The 27636-nt window shown below is 36.0% G+C and overlaps 1 protein-coding gene across 2 annotated transcripts in view; it reads right to left on the bottom strand.

The window, feature by feature from the left end:
- Cypl (peptidyl-prolyl cis-trans isomerase-like 1 Cypl) overlaps positions 1–27636 on the bottom strand; it is a 41454-nt gene that overhangs the window by 5993 nt on the left and 7825 nt on the right. For both annotated transcript variants that reach the window (XM_089095168.1, XM_089095159.1), the window contains exons 3-4: positions 22752–22841; positions 17704–17811 (exon numbers count right to left, since the gene is read on the bottom strand). In XM_089095168.1, the coding sequence (XP_088951294.1) occupies positions 17704–17811; positions 22752–22841 (198 nt within the window). The remainder of the gene's footprint in view (positions 1–17703; positions 17812–22751; positions 22842–27636) is intronic.

A 27636-nucleotide genomic window follows, 5' to 3' on the forward strand; every position in this document is an offset into this window, starting at 1 on the left:
AACAAGAAGACAAAAAAAAATTCAAGAACATATGGTTCGTGTACATAATTAAGGCTACTAGCCACCACCCCCACGGGAAATCCCCTACGACAACTTCTCCCTGAAAACTGCGAACGCTCCCCCCCCCCCACAAAAAAATACTATAAACAAGCAATGGGCAAATTGTAAGACTTACAGCCCTTTCCCTAGGGGCGTGTGGGGGGTCATGTCATCCCCAGAGGCGTATTTAGATTTGACCTTTCAATTATGCTAAACGAAATAGCTATCTCAAAATTTCAATCGGATATCATTGGAGGAAAAGGACGAGAGAAGGGGGCTAGTTGCCCTTCAATTTGTTTGGTCACCTAAAAGTGCACTAAAACTTTTAATTTTTGTTTGAATAAGCCTTCTCCCGATCTTCTACGATTCTTAGTTCGGAAAAATCATCCCTAGGGGAAAACTGAACAAAAAACACACATCTTTGATCTTCTTTTGGCAAAAAAAAAATAAATAAAATAACAAATTTTGTAAATGAGAGCTTGTAACATCCACAGTAGGGATGTTCGGTTCTATGATCGTTTTGTAGCTAGGAATGGGTAAAGATGCCACAAAGGATACATTTCAATGCCAAAGAATCTTAACTGTCATTGAGCCTTCTGACAAATACAGCATTAGTTCTAAGGAAGGTGGGTGGAGGTAGAAAGTGATATATAATCCCTCTTGATTTCCGAGAATATTTCTGGTCTACGTCGTTATTATGAAAGTAAAGAGCACCTAATTTTGAGGTACCTATTTTGTACTTTCTCTGTGGCTACTCAAAATTTCCGCGGGAGGAATTTCCTGCGGGGAGGGAAAGACTTTCCGGGGGGGGGGGAGTACTGGCCCCAGAATTTAAGTACGGATAATTTAGCTAAATATTCTAAATTCGATCAGATCAAGAGGTCTATTGTTCTTGTCAGGGCCGAAATAAAACTCAAGTGCAAAGATTTCTTGGGGGAGGAATTAAGTTCGGAAATAGAAAGGAGCCAGGACCTCTTGTGAGGAAACATTAAAACCATACTTTTCTGCTTTTTTAATAAAAAAAAAATAGCTGCAAATCGCAAAGGACTCGGTAACTCGATTTACTACAGTAAAAACTATTGATGATGGCCTAAATTGTAATTTGCCATTTTCATGTCGACTGTCTTTTTTTTAGCTCGATACGGTCCTTTGGATCAACAGAACGGTCAACTATAATTTACCATTTCGAAGTCATTTGTCTGCTTTACAACTTGATATAGTACTACCTATCGAGCTCTTCTAAAAGCAGCATTACCTTTTCTCCTGTTTACACAAATTAACACGAAACAAAACAAATTTAAACAAGAAAACGATATGTAATAGTCTATAAATCCAATATGAATTACTTTAAAATTTAAAAACTAGAAATGTAAAAAAAAATTAAAAAGCAACAAATAATCAAACTGAAATTTAGAGGTTTTGTCGCAGAATTAATGAATCCGTTAGATAATAGATAAATATACCTTTGGACTCACCATTAAACACCCTCTGCCTACACATTAGTACATAAGATGACCGTCGAAACAAGGAGAAATCAGGTAGAAGAATGTCCAGCAAGGAGTGGATACCGGCTTTGAGATATTCCATGCATTGAATTTTAAGTTAGAGAACATAGTAGGGGAAGAAAGAGTCCGACAAAGGCAATGGGGGGAGGGTATTTTCACCCAGTCAATAATAAGTTGCTTTTTTTGGGGCTTGGGGGCAATAAACCTTACCGAGCTGAAACTCGAAATAGAGTGTATGGGTAAATTCCACCATAAAATTAAAAACATAAGAATCGCAACTGTCACCACGGAATTCGTATCCTAGCCCCAAAATGTCTAGTTACAGATAAACAAATAAATTCTAATGCTAAACACCATGTTTGTTGATTTCGCTATTTGTTTTTTTTTTTTTTTTTTTTTTTTTAATTGGCGTTATGAGCGAACTTTGGTTAGAAATAAGTACAAAAAGAGTCCAAACCAACAAAGTCAGCAAAATTTGTCTTTAGGCTTAAGCTGCATCCGGGCACTAGATTCGATTGCAACGGTAGCGATAATTATACTTAGAAAGAGCGCTAAATGGGAAATCGAGCAGTATATTCATCTTTTAGCAAGCCAATTAAACAAATCTCCAAAAAACTTCCCTGAAATTCTATAAAAAAAAATCTAAAAGAAAGAATACAAAGCAGATTCCGCCATTAGAATTTGATTCTATGCTACATTTTCAGTACTTAGCATGGATTGAGTGGAAAAGTGCGCATAGATCAAGAAAAATTACTAAAGGAATACAAGTGAATAAATGATAGAAACATATGCTACACAACTTGGAACAAAAGCAAAAAGAATAATTCCTTTTGCTATCCAAACAAAACTAACCGAATTGAATAACCATAATTGAATGAAAACACTAAAATTCGAATATTACAAGCAACCCACTTTTGCTTACTTACATATAACTCATTTTACCACCCACGCCACAGGCATTGCAGCCATCCCATAAGCTTACTCTGCATAAAGTTTGTTAGAAGGGTTTTTGAAGCTTCAGCCATCTAGCGGTAACATTTCCCCTTTTTTAAAGCCAGTTTATATTATTTTCTAAGAAAACGTCTAAAAAATGTCAGTAATCTGGCCCAGTGAATGAAGAGATCTGAAAATAATGGATACGATGACACAAGTATCTTTTTCTTTCGGACTAATCACAGCTGCAGGCTTGTCGCAAGAATCCATGTTACTGAAAAACCTTTTCAACTTATTTATAAAAAAAAAAATCTAATGTGGTATATAGATAAAGCTGAATATCAGCTACAGATTGACATTAGAATTGTCTTCTTCCGTTGAGAAACTGAGACTGCGCGTCATCTGAAAAATAACATACCAAAACCTAACCGTAAATAACAAACCGTAAAGGTATTCCGACTGTTTTGATGCTTTGTTTGCAGAAGCCAATTTAAAGTAACTTTGGAACAATGTTACGTCAATAGCGCATTTTTTTTCAGCAGAAAAACAATTCTGGAACCTCTCCTCCCATTAAGCCTCGAAAATAATGAAATGTGTGTGCCAGAAATGGGAATGTTTTCTTCAAATTGAATAAAACCATTTTTTTTTTTTTGCAGTCTTGCCCTCTTCAGTAGGATAGTTTTTAGCCTCTCCCACTTCCTGAAGAACAAGGACAGCTTGTTTCATATACAAACAATCTCTAAAGAATATTTTCTCATGCCAATAAACAATTTTTTTGACAAATGTTAAATGATAATGATACTCCGAATTTTGCTGAATTTATTGTTTGCAAATTTTTCAGAGTGATTTCAGCAGTTTCACTTCATGTTTAATCTCTTCGAGGAATCACTGAAGCAATATACATTTGAATAATGAATACCAGGATGGAAACAAAAGCAACTCAATGGGAATTTCTAAAGAAGTAAAAACAAAGACAGAACTGACAACAATAAATTCAGGATAATAAATCTGCATATTCGTTCTTCTTTTACATTTAGAACAACAACAACTTTAAAGCATATTGAACCCGGTTTTCCACGAATTTCATCTAGCTTAGAATTTAGAGTATCCATACGTTAAAAGTACCGAGAAAATTCCAAATAAACGATAAAAAAAAAATAATCTGGTTGCCATTAGGCTTTGAAATCAATTGTCACTACTATGAAAATCTTATTCATGAAGTCAGTATGTGTACAATTGAGGCACGAACGACGATGTGAAGGAAGATTCAGAAGCACGAAAATTGTGTACATTTACGCCCGACTTGCGAAAATCGAGCATTTACGATTTGTCCCAAGGAAAAAGAGATAATTTTTTGTTTTTCTTAAATTAGCTATGAAGATATCTAATCTAATGTTTAAGTTATACGAGAATCATAACATTGTATAAGTTTGGATTCACATTTTAAGAGGCAACGTTCTACCATTGCCTCTAGTTAAGGGCCATCAGCTTTCACTGTATTATTCACTTTTATTTATTTTTTCCCACAGCCATTCCATATGGAAGGGGTGGTCACAGAGACTTCAGAGGGAGCTCATTCAATTAGAAACTGAAAGTTCTAGTGTCCTTTATCAAAGTCAAAAGTGGTCGGAGGGTAGCCAGCCCCTTCCATGTCATTTTTAGCTGCCCTCCCTTAAACACATCCAATCAGAATTTTGAGATAGCAATTTTGTTCAAAGCAATCAAGAAGGTCAAATAACTATGCCTCCGGGAATGACATGGCCCCCCCAGTCCCTGGAGCATGGGTTGTAAGTTATACAAGTTTTCCATTAGTGTTTGGTTTTATTAAAGGGAACATGTTTTATCCTGGGTCTCTAAAAAGGGTATTAACGTGATTCGCCCAATGTTTACATACAGTATTTGTTATTAAAAAAGGTGGGGATGTTTGACCTTTAGTGTCCAAAAAGACGAAGGGCATTCAGGTGGGCCTTTCAGAGAGTGTTGAGGGGCGCTTTGAATTAAATCAAAACACATTATGTACATACGGGTTCCCAAAAGAGCGTGACTCAGGAATGATTGACTGTATTAATTTGGAACTTCCAGAAAATCATGAGGGGGATGATCAATTGACAAAAAAAGGCAATATTTGTACGCTACTGCTACTACTGCTACTACTTCTACTGCTACTACAACTACTACTCCTACCACCACTTCTACTACTACTGCTACCACTACTACTACTACCACTACTACCGCTACAGCTACCGCTTTTGTACTGAGTACGACAAAGGCTGAGGATATTGAAGTGGAAATTTGAGGAAACGTTGAGGGGAAAGTTAAACTAAATCAGTACATACTATGTACATACAGATTGTCAAAAGGGAATATCAGCAAGCCTTTGGAATGGCTTACCGTATCAAGCTGAAACTTCCAGGGCATCATGAAAGGGATGTTCAACTGACCAAAAGGCAACATGTACCTGCTACTACTGTTATTAATACAGCTGCTATTACTGTTACTAACAATACTCTTACAACACTACTACTGCTATTACTGCTCCTGCTACTGCCACTACTATTATGATACTATTAATATTAAGGCTAAGGGTATAAAGATAAAAATTTGAGAGAATATTGAGGGGAAAATTTGAACTAAACCTATATGCATGCAGGTTATCAAAAGGGTGAAATGGATTTTTTTTTTTTTCAGGAGCATAATTTCATTTATACATAAATTACAAAAAAAAAACGCCAAGGAACCTTTCGGTTTGTTAGGCCAACTCAAACTTCCAACATATAATTCAATATAAATAAACAAAAACAAAACATTATCCCCCGCCGACGGGCAAACAAAACAACGCAACTAAAAATTCCATTATAGCAATACTAAAAAAAACAAAAATAAAACAAAAAATAAAAAAAAAATCAAACAAACTGATGAAAATTATTACAAAAATCCCTCAATTTTCCCCGGAAAATACTTCGGTCATGCTCACGCAAAACCCCAATTGGTAAATGACTCCAGGAGCTCGGCAAAACTTGCCGAGCAGAGAACTGTGACCGGGTTGTTTCACACAGCGGCCGCCGAAAAGCATCTGCATTTCTTGTATTATAATTGTGAAGATCCATACCAGTTATAAACATGCCACTAAAACACTCTGAGGTTAAGTTATTAGTAATATCAAACATTAGCATAGATCGATAGAAAAGGAATATACCTGCTAGAGGAAGAATATTCAGTTTCAAATGCGCATTTCTCACTGAATTTCTTGGTCCATAATTTGCTAAAATCCTAATGGCAGAATTCTGCAAAGCTCTAAGTCGTTTCAGATGGGATTGAAAAGTTGAAGACCATACCGAACAGCAATATAAAAGGTAACAATGAACAAGTGAAAAATACAAAAGTCTAAGGACAATTTTCGGACAAATGTGCTTCACTTTCCTAATAATTCCAACATTACGGGCAATTTTAGATGTTGTACGATTTATATGATCTGAAAAACTAAGCGTCTCATCTACATTAAAGCCTAAATACCTAGTCGAGCGTACTCTATTAATAAACGAATTTCCACACCTCAACTTATCTATCCAAGGATAATACGTTTTAGAACGAACAAACAACACAAAATCATATTTCTTAAAATTTATTTTCAGGTTATTCAACCTAGTCCACTTTTCAATAAAACTTATATCATGTTCAACTGCTCGGATCAACTCTTTTCAGTTCTTGCGCATACCGTTAAATTAGTATCATCAGCAAATAAAACTAACGCTTTTACAGGGGTCACATTTGGGTCTCCACTGTTTATTGAATCAACAATATTAGATAAAACTCCACATAGATCATTAAAAGATACAGCAAATAATAGTGGACCAAGGGGAGATCCCTGTGGGACTCCAGACTCGACATCATATTAGGGAATTAAGTTGGAATTTTCAGGGAATGCTTAAAGGGGAAGACTAATTGACCAAAAGGCAATACGAGCACGCTAATACTAGAACTACTACCATTTCTACTACTACTACACCAACTACTACTTCTATTGTAACTATTGCTTAGCTAAGAGTATTAAGCTGAAAATTTCAGGAAGTGCTGAGGAAGGTGTTGAACTAAATAAAGACAAACTATGAACATAGAAGTTATCAAAAGGGCCCATCGGCAATGTTATAGCAACGGCTAAATGTGTTAAGTTGAAATTTCTAGGGCTTGATTAACGGGATGATGAAAAGGCAATATATTAGTACTACTGCCACTACTAATACTAGTATTATTCCTGCAATTTTTGCATCCTACTACTACCATATCTACTACTACGACTGCTACTACTGCTACTGCTAATAACATTACTACTGGCACTAATGCTACTGCTAGTAAAGCTAGGGGTATTAAGGCGAAAACCTTAGGAAATGTTGAAAAAGTGTTGTACTAAATCAAAACTACATACATACAGGTTGTCAAGGGGACGCACAAGCAATGCCTTAAGACAGCTTATGCTATTAAGTTGAAACTTTCAGTGTGTGTTGAGAGAGATGCTAATGCTACGTTTCTCAAAAGGGTGTATCTGCAATATCTCAGGCAAGGCTAGGATTATTAAGTTGAAAGTTTCAGAAAATGTCGATTCGAATGATGAAGTAATCAAAAGACACCAAGTGCATCCAGATTGTCAAAATAGTATGTTAACAATATTTCAGGAGCAATTAAAGGTGTCATGTTGAAACTTCAAGAGACTGTTGATGGAGGTATTGAACTTGATGATAAGACCATATGTGCATCTCAATTATCAAAAGAACTTATCCGCTATATCACAGGAATGGCTAGTGGTATTTACTGGAAACCTACAGAGAATGATGAGGGGGATGTCAAACTAAATCAAAACATACTACGTTCATCCAGGTTGCCAAGATGGTGGCGCAACATCTCAGAAACGATAAAGGTATTATGTTTGAATTTTCATGGAATATTGAGGAGGATTTTGAAATAAATCAAAAGATACTATTTGTATCCAGGTTGTCAAAAGGGTGGATGTGAAATATCTCAAGAACAGCTAGGTTAAAAACTTTGAACTTGCAATTAATGTTAAGAGATATATATATTTTACAAAATACATTTTAAAGTTGCTTTTTATAATTAGAGCATAGAAAAAAAAATCACTGCTAGATAAAATCTTGAATCTTGAATTACTGAGATTTCCAGAAATTAATAACATTATATGGTAAACATTTTTTTCGTGGACGTTATGAAAAACTAAAGCACACTGTTAAAAATACATAAAATATTCAATAAAATGCAAGTAACACAATAGACTTTAGAAGGTTTACAGTTAGGACGGCAGTAGCCAACCTCCAGTTTGTAGTAATTTCTGTTCATTTTAATTTTGACTCGAGTATTCATTTTAATTCTTATTATTTTTAGGATTTAATTATTCATCTATTTCAGCATCTACTATATTTACGTCTGATGCGATTGTTCGTTTTAATTTTTGTTCGTTTTGGGTTTTAATTATTTCTTTAAAGTAACTTCTAGTCATGTAAATTAAATTTTGAATTATTATAGGACTTAATTTCTGTTCCTTTTAAGTTTTATTATGGCTCTTTACTTTTATTTGAAAAATAAATAAATATAATTATTTGAATTATTTTTCTTTTATTTGAAAAGCTATTTGGAAAGTATTTTTCTTTAATTAATATTAGTAAAAAAGCAAGCTAAAAAATACAAACGGAACCTAATAGTCATATTTCAGCAATCAGCCAGTAAAGACGTACTGCTGATTCAATTCTGTGAATACTTGTGGTTACGATTCAGTGTTTTAATTTGGATATTCAGAAGGCGTTTATTGAAAAGTGGGGGGATTAAAAAAGCCCCCCTTGCGTGTAAGTCTTTGTTTAGCGACTTTATTCAGTTTCGTAATGATCCCCCATCTAATCAGTTTAAGACAGGTGACATAGCTTTAGCACGATTTGTGGGGCACCCCCTCTGGCCAGTGAGGATTATTGAGATGGTAAAGACTACAACGGGTTCAACGAACTATCGGATATTCTGCTACGGGTCACAAGATCAGCAACTCATCGTAGAGGGCCAACTCGTAGATTACGAGAGGAACAAAGAGGAGGCATCCAAGAAAACCACGAAAGGAGTAAAGAAAACGTTCGAAGAACTTCGTTCTTTTCCGGAAATTTAGCTTGATGTATTGAAAAAAGCTAAAAATCAAAGTGGCACAGATAAGGACGGATCTGCTAGCAGCGCTTCTGCTGATGTGAGTGGATTTCGAGGTCCATTGGTAGCGTCTGAGCAGGAAGTCGCTCAAATGAAAAAACATTAGGAAGGATATACAGCGCAAGGTACAGGAAAAATCAAATGAACGAGGGGGTGGTAACTTTCCGACGGAAATTATTGTCTCTGAGATCTGTGATGCAATCATTGTGGAATATATCCCCAAATTTTTGCTTCTGGAAAAATCTCTCAACGGAATCAAGCATCAGAAATCCAGCTCAGAAAAGTCAAAAAATAGCAACCCACACATCCCAAATCATTGGTTTCAGACACCACATATCTAAGAAAGACTAAAAAGTCTGGTTATGAAAAGTCTTAAATATCAAAGTGCATAACTTAAATAATAAGTTTCAGACAAGATATACATATGAAATACTAAGACACCTTAGATCAGAAAGGATTGAAATAGCAAAATATTCATCCAAATCTATAGGTTTCAGACAACACACACCTATGAGGAGCTAAGAATTCTAGCTCTAAAAAGTCTATAAAACAAACTAAATATTCCAAATCATAATTTTCTGACAGCACGTACCTATGAATTTATAAGAAACCTATCTCTGAAAAGTCAAAAATAGTAATCTAACCATCCCAAATCATAAGTTTCAGACAACACATACCTATGAAAGGCTAAGAAATCCAGCTCAGAAAGGTCAAAAATAGCAACCCACCCATCCCAAATCATTAGTTTCAGACAACACACATCAACAAAAGACTAAGAAATCTAGCTTAGAAAATCCCGAAATAGTAATTTACATATCAAAATTCATAAGTTTCAGACAACAATCACCTAAGAAACACTATGAAACCTAAGCACAGAAAATGCTAAAATAGCAAATTACACCCCTCAAATAATAAGTTCCGACACCTCACATATATTAAATACTATTAAACCTAATCTCAGTAAAGACTTATATATAACACAACAAGCCTAAAACTATGTTTTTCAGACAAAAAATATCTCTGAGTTACTATGAGTCATAGCTAGTAAAATTAAAAATATAAAAATAATACGAAAAACTCATAGGTTTCAGACACCAAAAATAAACTACAGACTATGAACCGATGATAAAATATAAAATTATTAGGAAAACACACACCATTATTCATACAGCGCATACAAACGACATAATCCTAAACGGATCTAAAAACTATTGGGTTTCAGTCAACCAAAAAAAACGGAATGCTCCGATATCAAACTCAGAGCAGCCAGAGCTTGTCATGTACATATCCAAAATCATGAGTTTCAGGCAACAGTTACATACCAAATAGTATGAATCATTAGCTAAGACATGCCTGGAAGATCAAAATAGACACCTCAACTAATAAGTTTCAGACAACACACACACCTATGAAATACTAAGAAACCTTAGCTCATAAGAACCTGAAATAGAAAACAAATGATACTAAAATATAGTTTTCATACAATGAACAAATATTAGTTAATAAGAATCATATCTATGAAAAGTCAAAAATCAAACTCAACATACCACAAGAGAGGGTTCAGACATCAACCCCACACGAAAGAATAATAAATATATATTCTACAATAAAATAAGATAAAAGTAAATATAACACCACATGATTTTAAGAAACAAAACACAAAAGAAAGTATCATAAAACAATCTAAAACAATAAAAAAACTAAACTAATCATAACCAACTCGCTTTTTTAGACACTACAAACAAGTGACAGGCTAATAACTCAAGCTCGGACAAGACACAAAAACTATTTAACATATCACAAATCAGATGTTTCTGACAACATACAACTATAAAAGTCTAAGAAACCAAGCTCTGAATATTACAAAATAGCAAACTACTCATCCCAAACTATAGGTTTGAGACATCAAACACCTATGAGGGACTAAGAAATCTAGCTCAGAAAAGCCCGAAATAGTAATTTAAATATCCCAAATCGTAACTTTTTGACAACATTCACCTACGATACACTATGAAAGTCCAGCTCATAAAAGTCTGAAATAGAAAACTACTCATCAGAAGCTAGAAGTTTCAGACACCAAACACCTTTGAGAGAGACTCAGAATTATAGATCTGAATAGTCCAAAGAGCCAACTACACAGCATACAACATACTTTTTTGACAAAACACACCTATAATAGTCTAAGAAATCAAGGTCAGAAAGGTCAAAATAGCAAACCATCCATCCCAAATCATAGTTTTCAGACAACACACACCAATGAATGACTATGAAATCCAACTCAGAAAACTAAAAAATACCACCCCAAACACCCAAAATCATAGTTTACACACACCATACCTCACCGAACGCGGGGTCCGGGGGTGGCCGGTGGGGGTTGGGGGGGACGAGTGTGGAGTCTAGAGAACAGTGGGGGATCGGGGGGGTCCGTGGTAATTGTGGGCAGGGGAGAGCGTTTGGGGGATCACATTTCGAAATTTTTACTTTTAGTTTACTTTTTGCGGCGCATCCCTGCAGCGCATCCCCTGCGGCGCATCCCCTGCGGCGCATCCCCTGCGGCACACCCCCGCGGCGCATCCCCCTGCGGCGCATCTCCCTGCGGTACTTTCCGGGCCCGCGGCGGGTCGGTGGCCCGGGGGCCCTTGGAGGACCGGGGGAGGGCCCGGGGGTGCCGAGGGGCCCTTTGGGGTCCGGGGGGCTCTGTGAGGCCCAGGGAAGGGCCTTTGAGGGTCGGCGGAGGTCGTGTGGAGGGGGGGCTCTTGGGAAGCTGGGGGGACCTTTGGGTACCAGGGGCTTCCTTCGGGGTTGGGGTATCGGAACCCTTTGGGGTTGGGGTAGAGGACCTCACAACACTGTTCAAATGAAACTTGTGTATTATAATGAACACAGAGTTTCACCCTCAAATCCTCTTCTAAAATCTTTTCAAAAATCATCTTTTAAAATTTCTCTAACTGTTTCACCGAAATAATTCCATAACCTGTCTAAAACAGTTTCGCCTAAATAATCCCTAAATGTAATTTCAGCGTGTTCCTATTGTTTTTGGCATCTCTGCGCTAATGCATTTCAAATTAATAAGAAACCTGATTCCCGTGTTAAAACATTTCTTCGCTAAAATGTTTCTCAGAGAATCGTTTCCATGGCGTTTGGTTATTAATATCCTTTGGAGTTCGACCAAAAGAGTTGTTTCCGAGGCAATGACATTAATGACTGGGATCTATTCCTGGAAAATCGTTTCTAGGCGAAAATTTTAAAAGTCTGACAGATGATGTCATTGGTTGATTGATCTGTCAAGAAAGGGGAAATAATTTGTTGTTTCTAAGGGGAATTATTGATTCACGATAGGGGAATTGAGGTCGACAGCACAGGTGTTCCAAGTTCCTGGACTCATAGCATTCGCTGAGAGCGTGCACTTACAACAACAACAACATCGACCTTGACATTCGCTGAGAGCGTGCACTTACAACAACAACAACATCGACCTTGGAAATTTAGGTCATTGACCCCATTAACCACGTGGTTCGTACGGGACTCTATGCCCATATATGGACTCCCGTTCGGAGTAGAACCCCCCTCTCTACTGGTATATGCTAATCATTTCTTACAAAGGATAGCTTTCTCCCGTCATATACTTTTCCAGGGTACCAGCTGGTTTCAAAATCAAGAAATTCTATGATGCGGGATGGACTTGCATTTATATTTAAGGATCAAACAAGATATACAGTAAAGAAGGATTTAAATTGTTGGATTGAAGGAAAGATCAAAACTTTTTCTATTGAGATTGAAGTTTTGGATAAGAAAAAGTTGTTAGTTTGTTTAGTATACCGGCCACTTAGTGCTAATCCAGAGGATTTTCTTCATGATTTTGAAAAGTTTATTTCCGATACACCAGCGAATAAATTGGATCGGGTCTTTATTGGTGATTTTAATTTTAATCTTCTTAATTTAAGCAGTTCTAACCTTGATTTTTTAAATCTTATGCTGTCACGCAATTTTTTTCCGGTAGCAGAAATACCGACACGGATTACTAGTCAGTCGGCTACCCTTACTGATAATATTTATTTATCGGTGAATCTTATACCGAAAAGTTATTGCGACGTGATCATATGTCCAGGTTCTGACCATCTTCCTTTGGCGTTCGTAATTCGGGACACTGGAAAAAAGGCTTTTTAAATGGAGAAGAAGACATTTAGGGATCTTAAGCCGGAAAATCTTAAACAGTTTCAAGAATAGATAAGTATATTTTCTTGGGAGGAAGTTATGAATGAAAAAGAAAACGCATCGATGGTGTTTGACACTTTTTTAAAACATTTTCACCTGTTTATGATAAATGTTGCCCTGTGAAGGTTGTTCGTAAGAAGAAAAATGTCCCAAGGAAACCGTGGGTGACGAATAAAACCTTGGAAAAAATTAGTGAACGGAACAGACTTTATCGGTTGCACCTTGATTCTCCAACGCAAAAAAAAACCTTCAAGAATTCAGGAAACGTCGGAACAATTTGAACTCCCTAAGTAGGTCATCAAAATCAATAAGAGTTCCAAATAGGGATAGGTCTTTTTATTAGACAGTGAAACAAAAATACAAACAAAGACTCTAAATATTTCGATGACACAGTCGGTCATCATCATCAGTAGAGTTGCTAGCATATCCAAATTAAAACAAACTGTATTTATACTAAACAAAATAATCACTTCAGGGTCAAAGCAAATACCAGAAGGTCATCAACGAAACATTATTATTCAGAGACGTTTCGTGATAAAAACGGTGATGTTAAGGGAACTTGGCAAGTGATAAATGAGGCACTGCGTGGTAATAACATTATAGACCCAGTGGATGAATTTGTAGTCGGTGAAAAACAAGTTAAAGGAAAGAAAGATGTTAGTGATAAGTTTTGTAAATATTTTTCAAATGTTGGAATTCATGTTAAAAATGATGTTGCTGATCATAGGTATAAAAACGAACTGTTTATTGATGACCGTGGGGAAGGTCGTTCCATGAAATTCGTAAATTACACTCAGTCTGATCTCGAGGACGCACTGAAAACAATAAAGTCGGGTTCAGCAAGAATTGACGGTCTTGGCTTTAGGGCATTTACGGCTGTCGCCGCTATCTTTTGCCTTGTCTTCTATACTTGGTGAATCTATCTATGGAAAAAGGCCAGTTCCCAGATGCTTTAAAACAAGCAAAAATTATACCTTTACATAAAGGTGGCGAAAAAGAGAAATGTTAAACTGGAGACCTATATCGATTCTGCCACTGTTCTCAAAAATATTTGAAAAGGCTGTTCATAAGAAACTGTATTCCTACCTTAATTCTCTTGAATTTTCATGTGACACGGAATTTGGATTCCGAAAATCTCATTCTACTAGTAATGCAGTGCACCATCTTCTTGATTTTTTAAACATGTATTAGAGAGCGGTTCTACTCCTTTAACTATTTTTATTAATTTTAAGAAAGCTTTTGATACTGTTGATTTTGAGCTGTTGTTAGATAGGATGTAACATTTAGGGATACAAGGAAATTGGATTGATTGGTTTCGTTCGTATTTGTATGGTAAATCAATACGTGTAGTAGTGGGGGATATTGTCAGTTCACCTCGTCCTGTACTATGTGAGTTGCCCCAAGGTTCCGTGTTAGGTCCGCCTTTATACTTAATTTACGCCGACACATTACAGTCCTACATTCCTGATGCCGCCATACCATCCTTTGCGGATGACACAGCTATAACAATTGCTGGAAAAGCTTTGAGTGAGCTTGCTTCAAAAACAAATAAAGTGCTACATAACCTCCATGTTTTTGGTAGTCTTAGTTGTTTAGCAGTGAATACGAGTAAAACAAATTACTTGATTTTTAGTCGTACTGGAGTAATTGATAGTGTTTTCGGTTTAGTTAATTTTAATGGTACAGAGATTAAGCAGATATTTGATACAAGGTATCTTGGTTTTCAGATTGATTGTACTTTAAATAGGAAAAATATAGTGAAATTGTATCGGTGAAAGTTGCGCGGGGTTTAAGGCTGATTCGTAGATTTAAACATGTTTTTCCTATCTCAGTTTTGAAAATTTTATATAATTCACTTATTCATCCTTATATTTATTAAATAAAAAAAACAAGTTTTTTTAACTGAAAGTAAGGAGCGACATTAAAACTTAAAACGAACAGAAATTATTCCGTATATGAAAGGGGCTGTCCTCTCCTCAACGCCTCGCTCTTTACGCTAAAGTTTTTTTTATTGTTTAAAAAAAATAGAGTTGTGAGAAAGTCAAACTTTAGCGTAAAGACCAAGGCGTTGAGGAGGGGACAGCCCCTTTTCATGTATGGTACATTTTCTTTTTGTTTTATCTTCTACCGTCATTACTTACTTTCAGTTAAAAAAACTTGTTTTTTTTATTTAGTTTTTGAACATCTTTTAATTAATACAGGTTTTGATTTAGGCTCACCGTAAAGGATAATTGAAACGCAATTTTCATATTAATTTGGTTAAATGGCTTTCTCGAAACTTGTTTAATTTTATTTACGAATGTTTTTATTAGTAATAAATATACGTAACTTAAAATTAACTTACGTAACGAACTTCTATATTCATAAATTTTTAACACGTATACTAGGGGGTTCGCCCCCTAGTCAATACCCTGCTCTTTAAACTATAGTTCGAATTTTTTTTCCAGTTCTTTAAAAATGACCTCTTAATCACAATCAGTTGATCAGTTGAAAAACTTGTTTTTTTTATTTAATTCCTGATCTTTTTCTTTAATAATGCTGGGAAATCCGGCGCCCCCTTCATAGCAATATCCCTTCCCCCATGAAAACTTCCTTCATGGAAAGATCCTTCCATATAGCCCCCGACCCTCTCCGTCCCCCACCTACCAGAAAAAATCTCCTCTGAAAAAGTCTGTATACTTCCCAATAACCAATACTATATGTTAACATTGAGTAAAGTTCATAACTTTCAGCCCTCCCCCTGGGGACTTTGGGGGATCAAGTCATCCTAAAAGACATTTTTATCATATTTTCGACCATGCTGAACAAAATGGCTATCTCAAAATTTTGATCGGGTGACTTTGAGAAAAAAATGAGCGTGGGAGGGGGCCTAGTTGCCCTCCATTTTTTTGGTCACTTAAAAAGGGCACTAGAACTTTTGATTTCCATTCCAATGAGCCCTCCCACGATGTTCTAGAACCACTGGGTCGATAAGATCACCCCTGGGAAAAAAAAAAAAACAAAAACAAAACAAACAAACAAACAAATAAAAACGCAACCGTGATCTTTCTTCTGGCAAAAAATGGAAAAATCCACATTTTTGCATATAGAAGCTCGAAACCTCTGCAGTAGGGTTCTCTGATGCGCTGAATCTGGTGGTGTGATTTTCACTAATGTTCTATAAGGGGTCATTCCCCCTTTTTCGAAAACCAACCAAATTTTCTCAGGCACGTAACTTTTGATGGGTAGGATTAAACTTGATGAAACTTATATATTTGAAATCAGAATTAAAATCTGATTCTTTTGACGTATCTATTGGTATCAAAATCCCGTTTTTTAGAGTTTCGGTTATCATTGAGCCGGGTCGCTCCTTACTTACAGTTCGTTACCACGAACTGTTTTATACGGTTGTTCTGTGTGGCCTAGTAATTTTGTTGTAAATTTTAAACGGATACAAATTGTGCAGAATAAAGCGCTGCACCTGCTCGGTGATTTTGAAAAATGTGAACGTACAATGGATTGTTATCGCCATTTTAATATTTTAAATGTTGGGCAGTTGAGGTTATCAGAACGATATTTTCGTGTATCAGTGTTTAAATAAACTAGCACCTAATCATTTTTGTGATGTTTTATCATCGAATTCTGTGTACCATTCTTATGATACAAGGAATTCCGCGGACCTAGTACAAGAGAGACGACACACTAATAGGTCTAGTTTTTGTATTTAGGCATGTGGGTGTTTCGGTATAGAACAGTCAACCGGAAAGCACTAGGATGGCTCAGAGTGTGTCCTCTTTTAAAAATAAGATAAAGAATTTCTTGATGAATAAGGATGGGTGAGGGGGGGGCTGTCTTCTGTCTCCTATCTTCTTTAAGTATTGATTCGCGGTTCCCACGAGGTTTATTTTTATTTATTTATAAAATTGCACTTTTTTCTCTTTTTTTTCCAATATATATATAGTAAGTGAGTAAAATATTTGAGTCCTGCCACAAACACATCTTTATAGATTTTCACGTGGAAGGTCTGTTTGATATGATTTTTTGGCGAATATTGGTCTTTATTAAAGACCTAATAAAAAATCTTTAATAAAAATTAATTTCTCTATCTAAATAAGACATTGGCTAAATAGAACATTAGCTAAGCTAATAGGACATTAGCTTAGGTGCATTATATTCCTTAGACAGGTAGCCATGATATTGTTTCTGGGTGAGGGATTGGCGTTTCTCTTATTTTAGATTACTCTAACTATAGAATATACTGGTAAAAATGCATTAATTAACCAAAAATACAGATTCTAATGTGATTTTCTACATTTAAGAAGGGGTAAGAATTCAAACATTGTTGCGTATGAAGTATACTATGTCCAGCAACTAGCCAAAGAACCTGTCGGACGACAGGCATAGAAAAGAAAAAAAAACAAGCGTATATTTTTTCTAAGGAATAAAAAAAATACTTTTCTACCTTCTTCCAATTCGAAAATTACCCCTTTTCCCTTCCATTACCTCTTCCCCCAAAAAGAAATCTCTGACGTTTTAACTGGATCTCCTAGCCGTGAGACAAAACAGCTTACACTTTCGAAACTACTTATACAATACACTAGCAACTCACTGATTATATGCAATCTCTGAAGTGAAAAATACTCTCATGTGAGGATTGGAAACTTACTGAGGCCTATTTGTAAATAATCGGGAAATACTCATATCAGGTACCCGTTCCTAAGCATAATGTTGTCAGATTAGTGAATGACTGGGAGTTACGTACACTTGCCAATTATGTAAATTCTGATTTTGTGCCTGCAAAAAAAGTACGCCACAAATTGAAATAAAATCAGAACCTTACCGAAGATGGTGTGTTTACCATCTAGCCACTGAGTTGGCGCCAAGGTTATAAAAAATTGTGAGCCGTTAGTGTTGGGTCCAGAATTAGCCATTGATAGTACCCCAGCACCTAACCAAATAAAAAAGTATTAAACTGAATAAAAGGAATAAAACTTTTCAAAACAAAATAGGTTATATACAGCAAGAACAGTCTTTTCCTATCGAGCAAATGAAAAATCCTAAAAATTCAGTCAAAATATACCGCAACACAGACCAAAAATTCACACAAAAAAAGAAATGAACCTTAATTGCTATTCTCTCTTCATATTTAATCAAAGAAGGAAATTTGTGTTTTGTTTGTTTGTTGTTTTTTTTTTTGTAATCTTCGTACAAGTGATGTATTTCTCCTTTCCAGATGAATGAAGATTTCCAAAATTGAACAATTTAGCTAAATGTTTCTATTGTTACCGAGTGATCCCAAAATCTGGTAATCCCTGTCTGAGATCACCAAATCCAGCAATTGAATGGTTTTGCTTAACTAATTGTCTCAGTTAAGACTCCTGTCTCACGGGTATATCTTTTCTTTTCTACACTATCAGGATGACCACCATCTGTCCCTCACCAGCAAAAATCTCAAAAGACAAAATATATTGTCCTTAAATTTTAAGCTGGTTTACTTTGAGAGTGGAAGGAGAGTTGCAAACAGGGTTACCACTTTTACCTTAGACTTGCTTCTGCGAGGAATTTCTTGCACTAAATATTGCGGATCTAACTCTCGAAGATTATCTAGCGTTGTCTCAAGGTTAATTAGACAGCTCAATTAAGAGGGAGAATATACCCCTATTATTTGTCAAAGATAACTTAGATGTAAAATAAATTTTGCTAAAGTAGGCGGATTATAGACTACAGTCGTTCTCAAGCAATGGCGCTGTTTCCCTGTCTAGTTTGAGCCAAATCTACAGCAGACGTGTTAAACTTGAATACCACCAAAGGCCCTATTAACTGCATGACCAAGTTGCAGTCGAAACAACAACAAAAATCAAGTTAAAAGAAACTAAATTTCAACTATTAAAATTGAGATATCAGCACCTCAGAATACAACTGCTTTCGGAAATTTTACTTCAAAGTTCATATTACTTCAGTAATATTTATTCCACGTAATTTCTGCTTGCTTTAAGTTTGACATCTTGCATAAGGTAATTCCTGTCCATTTTATGTTTTAAATTCGCTCTTTAATTGTCATTGAAGATTGTGTGTATTTTTTCGTTTCATTTCTGTGTGTTTATATATTGACATGACGTTTCTAAGTACTGAAAATATTAATATTCACTTCATATTTTGTAATCAATAGCCTCAGAAATCTTTTAAAACAAATTATAATAAAAATTAAACACAACTCGTGAGATACTTTTTTAATGTACTTCAATATTCGACTTTATTGCGGTAATATTAGCCTGATTTAATCAAACAATCATGGCCGCATCCAGAGGGGAGTGTCCCCCGGTTTGGGGATTGTGTTGGGAGCACAGTTTTTAAGCCATCTCAAACCTATTATTAAATTCCATATCATAAGCCTCTCATAGCTTTTTAGGTCAACGTCCACTCTAATCTTCCTTGATATGAAGTATCCTTACCGGAAGTGAGGCCCGTCGAATTACTCAGGAAACCCTCAAGAGAAGTGCCAGAGATTAAATTATAATAACTAATATTAAGGATAGGCGTTTCCGCCGCCTGATTCACATCGTTAGACTAAAATACAGGACAATATAATTTCAGAAAACTCGGACTAGCGTAATATACAAAGAAAGATTTAATTACCGTATATTGTCGATTGAACATCGATAGTTTCCTAAGGAACAATTTTTTGTCTTAATAGTAGAAAAATTGAATCAAACGAATTTGGAAACTGCAGCAGACCTGTAAAATCTGAAATACAAGCCACTAATTCATTCCTTTCTATGTACCATCAAACATTTCGTTGTAACGAACTGTAAGTAAAGAGCGATCCGTACCAAAATTAACCGAAACTATAAATAAGGAATTCTGATAACAATATTATCATGGACCTGGTAAAGAACAAGCCCTAGCCCATAGTGACCAAAAATTTTAAATACGTTTTAAAAAACGACTATCAAGCAAGGAAGAATCGCCATATGAACCTGAACCAGAAATAGCAACTATTATTTCGACTAATCTTTGTGATAAGAGTTTGTTGCGAAAAAAAATTTATGGGAATTCGGAAAATAGCCTAAAATCGCACAAAAACGGTGTCGAACCAAAATGAAAACTCGATTATTGGAATCACCAAAGCTTAAAACCCCACTTAGGAGAACTAGTCCCCCTTCTTGACCAACAAGGAGAATCACTTTTTCGCAGGGGAAGCAGTGATGTGTCTCCTTTTTTTAGAATCATCCTGCTTTTTTTCTGTCGCTGCTTGTGGGGCGCAAAAAAATCACAGAGAGATATTTAAAGGTTCACTTGGAAGGAAACTACTATATCTAGTGAAAACGTTTCATTAAAATAAAATGCAATTTTTGACAGAACTGCATATTCATATACAAAATCATGTCATATTGGGTACGATGTCATATTTGAGTGACTCCACTGCCTGATTTCCTGGGGTTCATTCTTTACTATTTCCATCTAAAAAAAAGTCGAGGAGTTTTTCCTGTATTTTATATATAAATAAATGTTATTAAATCCCCAAATTTCGTGTTATAGCAAGTGTTGTGACGATGTGAGGAACCGAAAGTTTGAAGCATATTACTGAAGTAATTATATTTTTTTTAAATATGATAAATGGTTATAAATTACCCCAAAAGATAGACTGCTCAAAAGTGTATGATTTGGATGGAATCTTATCGGAAACAGAAAAAGAACCAAAACCATCAACTAGTTGAGGCCATTTCTTAACCTTGTAAGAAAACACATTTGATTGCCATTCTTTCAGAGATTAAAATTTTGTAGAAAGGAATGATTTCAAATGCTTTAGGCTCCAAAGTGTTCAAGCAGTCTTGAACTGTAGCTAAAATTTCACATATTTATATACTGCGCATATCAATTAATCAATGATAGAAAGTCAGATTTTCACTTTCAACTGTATTCATTTGATTAAAAAGAACTCTTTATCTCTACAATGCTTACAGAACAGTCTAACAGGAGCATCCCGCTTAGCTTGATGCAGGAATCTGTCGAGCTTGACAAGCCCAGAAGATGGCTTTTCCACTTAATAGATTAGAACACAATGCTCAAAAGCACTGCTGTGAAGCTTGGACCTTCCACTTTGTCAAGATAAGAAGAACTAACCTAGATTAAGAAACACTCAGAACAGTCAGAACGGCGAGTATCTTAAAATTTGTATTACTTTCAGTAAAATATCACGAAAGTTGTTGCTAAAAGTATAACTTCTCAAAAACATCTCTAGAAAAGTAATTCTATCAAGAAAAGTGATCCTATGCCTATTGCATTTAAAGTATCTGTGTAATGGCAATTTCAAGAGTCTTTATAAAAATGTTTAAACATCTTAACGATATGTTTAGAATAGATAAGATGTATTTATAATCAGATAAACCTACAATAAATGAACTATACTAATCCCCAAAAAAGCTCCTAGGCCTAAAAAGAAGGGGGGGGGGGGCTAAAGCTGTTAGTACTTTTAAAAACACTTCCTATTCTAATTAAACGGCCCCTGTGTTTCAGTAGCCGTTTTTAAAAATTGGGACAAACAGTCTAACTTTAGCGCAAAGAGCAAGGTATTGAGGAGGGTGCAACCTCCTTATTTTCCCCTCACTTATGTTGCTCCTTACTTTCAGTTAAAAAAAACTTATTTTTTTATTTAATTTCTGTTCGGTTTTTAAATAATGCAGGTAAATCTGGTTCAGCCTCCATGAAATATACCCCCCACCACTCAAGGGAAACTCCTCCATGAAAATTTCATCCAGCGTAAATAACAACCGCCCCCCCCTCGTCAGGTTCCCTCCAGACAGTTCCATCCTCGCTGAAAATCTCCCTCACCGTGAAATTTCTTGTAGACGATTCAGCCTGAAAATTTTTTTTTAGCATATTTTCATTCGAAAAAGACTTTAATCTCTAATGGGTTTCTCGGTCAATCGGAAAATGCACCCTTCCGTAGAATTTGCTTCCGGAAATCAGCCCCTGAATAATTCCCCCAGAACATCGTCACGTGCAAAATTGAGTTGGCAAAGATAATGTAAGACAATTGACAAGAATTTCGTATAGGAATTCTGTCAAATCCCCCCCAGTGTAAAATTTTCCCTGGAATTCCCCCCACCCCCGGAAATTTCCCTTTCTAAGGAAAATTCTCCTAATGGAAATCCATCCCAAGCACAAAATCACACTCCCCCCCCCAAAAAAAAAAATGTCTGTATACTTCCCAATAGCATAACGTAAACAGTGGGCAAATTTCATAACTTTTAGGCTTCTCCCCAAGGACTGTGGAGGGTCATTTTGCCCCTAAAGACATAGTTATTTGATCTTTGAACTATACTGAACAAAATGGCTATCTCAAAATTTTGATCAAATAACTTTGGGAAATAAATAGGCGTGGGAAGGGGCCAGTTGCACTGCAATGTTTTTTGTCACTTAAAAAGGGCACTAGAATTTTTAATTTTCTTTCGAATGCGCCACCTCCTGATCTTCTAGGACCATTATTTCAGTACGATCACCCCTGGGAAAAAATAAAATAAACAATAACACGCATAACAAATAAAATGACACGCATCAGTGATCTGTCTTCTGGCGAAAATAGCAAAATTCCACATTTTTGTATATAGGAACTTGAAACTTCTACAATAGGGTTCTCGGGTACGCTGAATTTAATGGTGTGATTTTCATCAAGATTTCTTAAATTTTAGGGGTGTCTCCCCCCTATTTCAAAAATCAGGAAAATTTTCTCAGTCTCGTAACTTTTGATGGGTAACACTAGGTGTATCTATTGATATAAAAATTTTGTTTTTTAGAGTTTTGGTTTCTATTGAACCGAGTCACTCTTTATTTACAATTCGTTACCATGAACTGTTTGATAATTTAAGTCTTCGGTTTTCAGCTTACCAGTATGCTTAAGGTCCTCCGATATCTCATCTTCAAATTTGGAACCATAAATTGAGTTGCCTCCTCTTCCTGTACCAGTTGGGTCACCACCTAGGGAAACAAAAAGACATACTGCATATCAGTATATTCTATATATTCAGGATATACTGATATAGGTATATAAGTATATTTTCTAAATTCACCAGTTAAAATAACGTAGCAAAGTATATCACAAATAAAACTGATTTAGACCAAAATTTAATATAAACGACTTGAGATTTCCAGCGAAAACTTATTTTTCTTCCAAAATAACTAAGAGATTGATCTGCTCATAATTCTGTATAATACAAAAGGGAATATGAACGCATGAAAAACACAGTGAAAACAATGGAAATGGGAAGTTTTCTCCCGTTCTGTAGGCAATAAAAAACAGTAAAGCATCAAAGACCAGTGAAAGAGTAATTTACCTCCAAAGACAAATTTTACAAAGTATTTTATGTCCTGTTCATTTATTGATTCATTTATCTTACAAAGATAGCATATCCAGTGTACATCGTCAATATACGTAAATATTCATTTTCTGGGCCTGACAATATTTATAAGACAACTGGTGATCATAAACTGGATAGTCTTAGATACCAAACATTGACTGTATAACTTATTGAGCTTTGTAATCTTAATAGTCTACAAAAAGAAAAAAAAATGTTCTTCCTGTAAAACTCAGATTTCTGGAAAACTTATCTTCTAAGGCGGTTGATGAAGCTTGAACACAGAGGGAAATATAAGAGATGTAGGACCAATTCAAGAAAACAAACGGCGAGCAAGGATGTTTAACAAAATAAAAAAAAATACATATTTTTCAAAACCTAAGGGAGGGAAACACTTTTTGTTTTCTTTCAATGTCTTTACAATAAACTGTACTAAAACCTGAGAAAATGCCTCAAATAAACTTCTAGGTCCCATACCCACTCCACTGGAACTCATATTATCCCCTCCAGGATCAGACTGGTACTAGCAGCGTGCTAGTGCTAGCAGATAGACCTATACTAGCGGTTTTTACACATTGAGGAAGAAGAGATGAGTCAGCTTTGAGAAACAAGTGAGTTTTCCTTGTAAAATGTGATTATATTCCCCCCTACTTTCTCCCTTATATCTTTTGTCTTGAGATCCTTTATTATCCTGATCACAGCACAGCGTAGCGAACACAAAACATCAAAAGGTGAACAACGCAAACAAATCAACTTACGACTGACCTTCTAGTTAAATCCATCAGGACTCTCTAGTGATAGGCTTTAGCTTCCAATTTAGTCTTTAGCTAGTCTCTTTAGACATAGTGATAATTTAATTTTTTTCTTTTTTTCAGTAATACACTGACTGTAGGGACAGTTAGTGAAAAGAACTATTAAATTGTACGTTGTCTAACAATCTTGCGCAGATTTTTGACTCAACGAGCAGCAAGATTTAAAATTCCAAGCAAATAGTACAGATAGCTTCTTATGCACCAAGTCTTTAATAAATCGACAAGGAATATAAACTAGGACTTCAAAAAGAATCAACTAGTGAATAAATAAAACGGCAAGAAGAACTATCAGTATTAAAAATAATCTCTACAATCTCAATCAAAAATCATTTCCTAAATTGGACCTGTACAGGCACATCCAGACTAGTATTGAATAACTAATGTGCTTTTGACTTCTTATTACACATCCCTAAAAAGCAATTGTAGCCAAAGGAAACTCTTCCGGTCACCATCAAAGATTTTAAATCTTTTTACTAGACTAGAGATCCTCTTATAAAATTGAATAAAAATTGCCATATACAATTACAATCTTCGATTCTGACGTTATGATATAATTCCTGTGGACCTTTTCCTTGGTAAAAAAAAAATATATCTGCAAGTTCCCATAGATTTAAAGCAAATAAGACTCCCTCTTAGTCTAGTCTTAGATAATTATCTTTATTTAGTTTTATTGTACCAACATTCTGTATATCTCATTTGCAAAAGAAAAATCACCCCATTGCACGTCTTGTCTAGATTATGACAAGGAGATCAGCAGCACCGGTTTGTACTACGAAGCCAAGTGTGGTTTGTTTAAAAAAATTCAAAATAATTCACTGAAAAAAATGTGCATTGTCAGTGTAATATACATAACCTGGTATTTATTCCTTAAAATCTGAATTAATTTTGGATGCCTTAAAGTTATAGAAATGAAAACATTTAAAAGAATTTTTTCAGTAAAGTACAAATTATATTCCGGCTTTTAGAAAAGCACAGGGGTTTAGAACCCTAATCACAATAATTTCTGCTCGTTTTGAGGTTGACTCCGTTATTTATTTTAATTTTTGTTTGTTTTGGGTTTCATTTATTTATTGATACTGATTTGTGGTAGTTGTAGGCTACCCTTGGTAGATTATTTTATTCTATTTTTGTTCATTTTTGCTTTAATTGAGTTCTTGACTTTTTTTAAAAAAACTTATTTTGTGGGAAGTTTTTTTGATTTATTTCTGTTCATTTTATATTGACATAGTCTTTTCCATGGAAAAAGACTGAGCCTCTTCTAAAGTTAAACAACCATTACTTCCATGAAAACCTTAAATATACCCTGGGCATGACTTCACCCCTGCCCCTTATCTCTGGGGTTTGTGTAAACTCCAAAAACCTTGTCATATGATATTTAGACTATTTTGAATAGAATGGCTATCACAAAATTTCTTTTAGATGTATTTCATGACAATATGGCGTATGTGGAGGGGGGGGCTGCCCTCCGATCACTTTGACTCTTAAAAAGAGCACTATAGCGTCTGATTACCAATCCAATGAGCCCCCTCTGAAGTTCATATGACTACACTTTCTATAAAAAACCTTATATGCCCTCAGGGCACAACTTACAACCCTTGCCCTCAGGGCACAACTTACAACCCTTGCTCTCGGGGCATAACTTACAACCATTGCCCCGAGGGCTGGGGGAATTTTTTACTCAAAGACATAGTTTCTAGACCTTTCAAATACGTTGAACAAAATGGCTATCTCTAAAACTTTGATTGGAAGTGTTTAGGGAAATGATGGGGGGGGGGGGGACATTTGCCCTCTGATCCCTTTCGACTAATAAAAAAGACACTAGTCCTCTCAATTTTCAATCGAATGAGCCCTTTTTCGAAGCTTCTACGACAGAACTTTCTATAAGCACCATATGTGCCCGAAGGGTAGCCTATAGCTTACGATCCTTGTCCTGAGGGCTATGGGGGGAGGGCTGTCATCCTTAAAGAGATAATTTCCAGACATTTCAACTACGTTGAACAGAATGGCCACATTTATTGATCGGAAAAATGTTTAGGAAAATGATGAGCGTGGGGGGGGGGGGGGTTCTCCCTCCAATCACTGTCGACTGTAAAAATGGGCAATAGCCCTATCAATTCCCAATTAAATGAGCAGTTTTTGAAGTTTCTACAACAACACTTTATATAAAACCTTATATGCCCCCAAGGCAAACCTTACAACCTTTGCCCAGGGGAATAGCGGGGGGGGGGGGTTGTCATACTCAAGGACACAATTTCCGGACCTTTCAACTGCGTTGAACAAAATGGCTATCTCAAAATTTTGATTGAATGTATTCAGGGAAATGGTGAGCGTGAGAGGGTAGTTAGTTGCCCTCCAATCACTTCCAACTATTAAAAAGGGCACTAGCTCTTTCAAATTCCAATCGAATGAGGCCTTTTTGAAGTTTCTACGACAACACTTTCTATAAAAAAAACTTTACATACCTCTAGGGCATAACTTACAATCCTTGCCCTAAGCGTTGTGGCGGGTTTGTCATCCTCATAGACCTAATTTCCCGAACTTTAAACTACGCTGAACAAAATGGCTATCTCACAATTTTTATTGGATGCGTTTGGGGAAATTGCGGGCGTGAGAGAGGGGTTAGTTGCCCTTCAATCACTATCGACTAATAAAAAGGGCACTAGCCCTTTCAATTTGTAATCAAATGAGCCCTTTTTGAAGTTTCTACAAAAACGATTTCTATAAAAACCTTATATGCCCCCAGGGCATAACTTAAAAACCTTACCCTGGGGGCTGTGGGGGGGGGATTTGTCATCCTCAACAACCTAATTTCCAGATCTTTCAATTATGTTGAACAAAATGGCTATCTCAAAATTTTGATTGGATGTGTTTGGGGAAATGGTGAGTGTGAGAGGGGGGATTAGTTGCCCTCCTATCACTTTTGACTTTTAAAAAGGGCACTAGCAATTTCAATATTCAATTGAATGAGCTGTTTTGAAGTTTCTACGACAACACTATCTATAAAAACCTTATATGCCCACAGGGCAAAACTTTAAACCATTGCCCTGAGGGGTTCGGGGATATGTCATCCTCAAAGACATAATTTCAAGAACATTCAACTCTGTTGAACAAAGTGGCTATCTCAAAATTTTGATTGCATGTGTTTGGGAATATGGTTGGTGTGAGAGGGGGGTTAGTTGCCCTCCAATCTCTTTCAACTATTCAAAAGAGCGCTCTTCCTTTGAATTTCCAATCAAATTAGCCCTATTTGAAGTTTCTACGACAACGCTTTCTATAAGAACCTTGTATGCCCCCAGGGCATAACTTACAACCCTTGACCTGAGGGCTGCGGGGGGAGTGCCCTCCTCAAAGACATAATGTCCAGATCTTTCAACTACGTTGAATATAATGACTATCTCAAAATTTTAATTGGATGTGTTTGGGGAAATGGTGGGCATGGAAGGGGTGTTAGTTGCCCTCCAATCATTTTCGCGTATTAAAAAGCGCACAAGCCCTTCCAATTTCTGACCAAATGAGTCCTTTTTGAAGTTTCTATGACAACTCCTTTGATACGAATCGCCCCGGTCTAAAAGAAAGAAAGAAACCAAAAATGATACATTGTGCCAA

The sequence above is a fragment of the Artemia sp. Qi Xiang Cuo genome, chromosome 1 (genome assembly GCF_049724085.1).
Source record: "Artemia sp. Qi Xiang Cuo chromosome 1, ASM4972408v1, whole genome shotgun sequence".
NCBI classification, from domain to species: Eukaryota; Metazoa; Arthropoda; class Branchiopoda; order Anostraca; family Artemiidae; genus Artemia; species Artemia sp. Qi Xiang Cuo.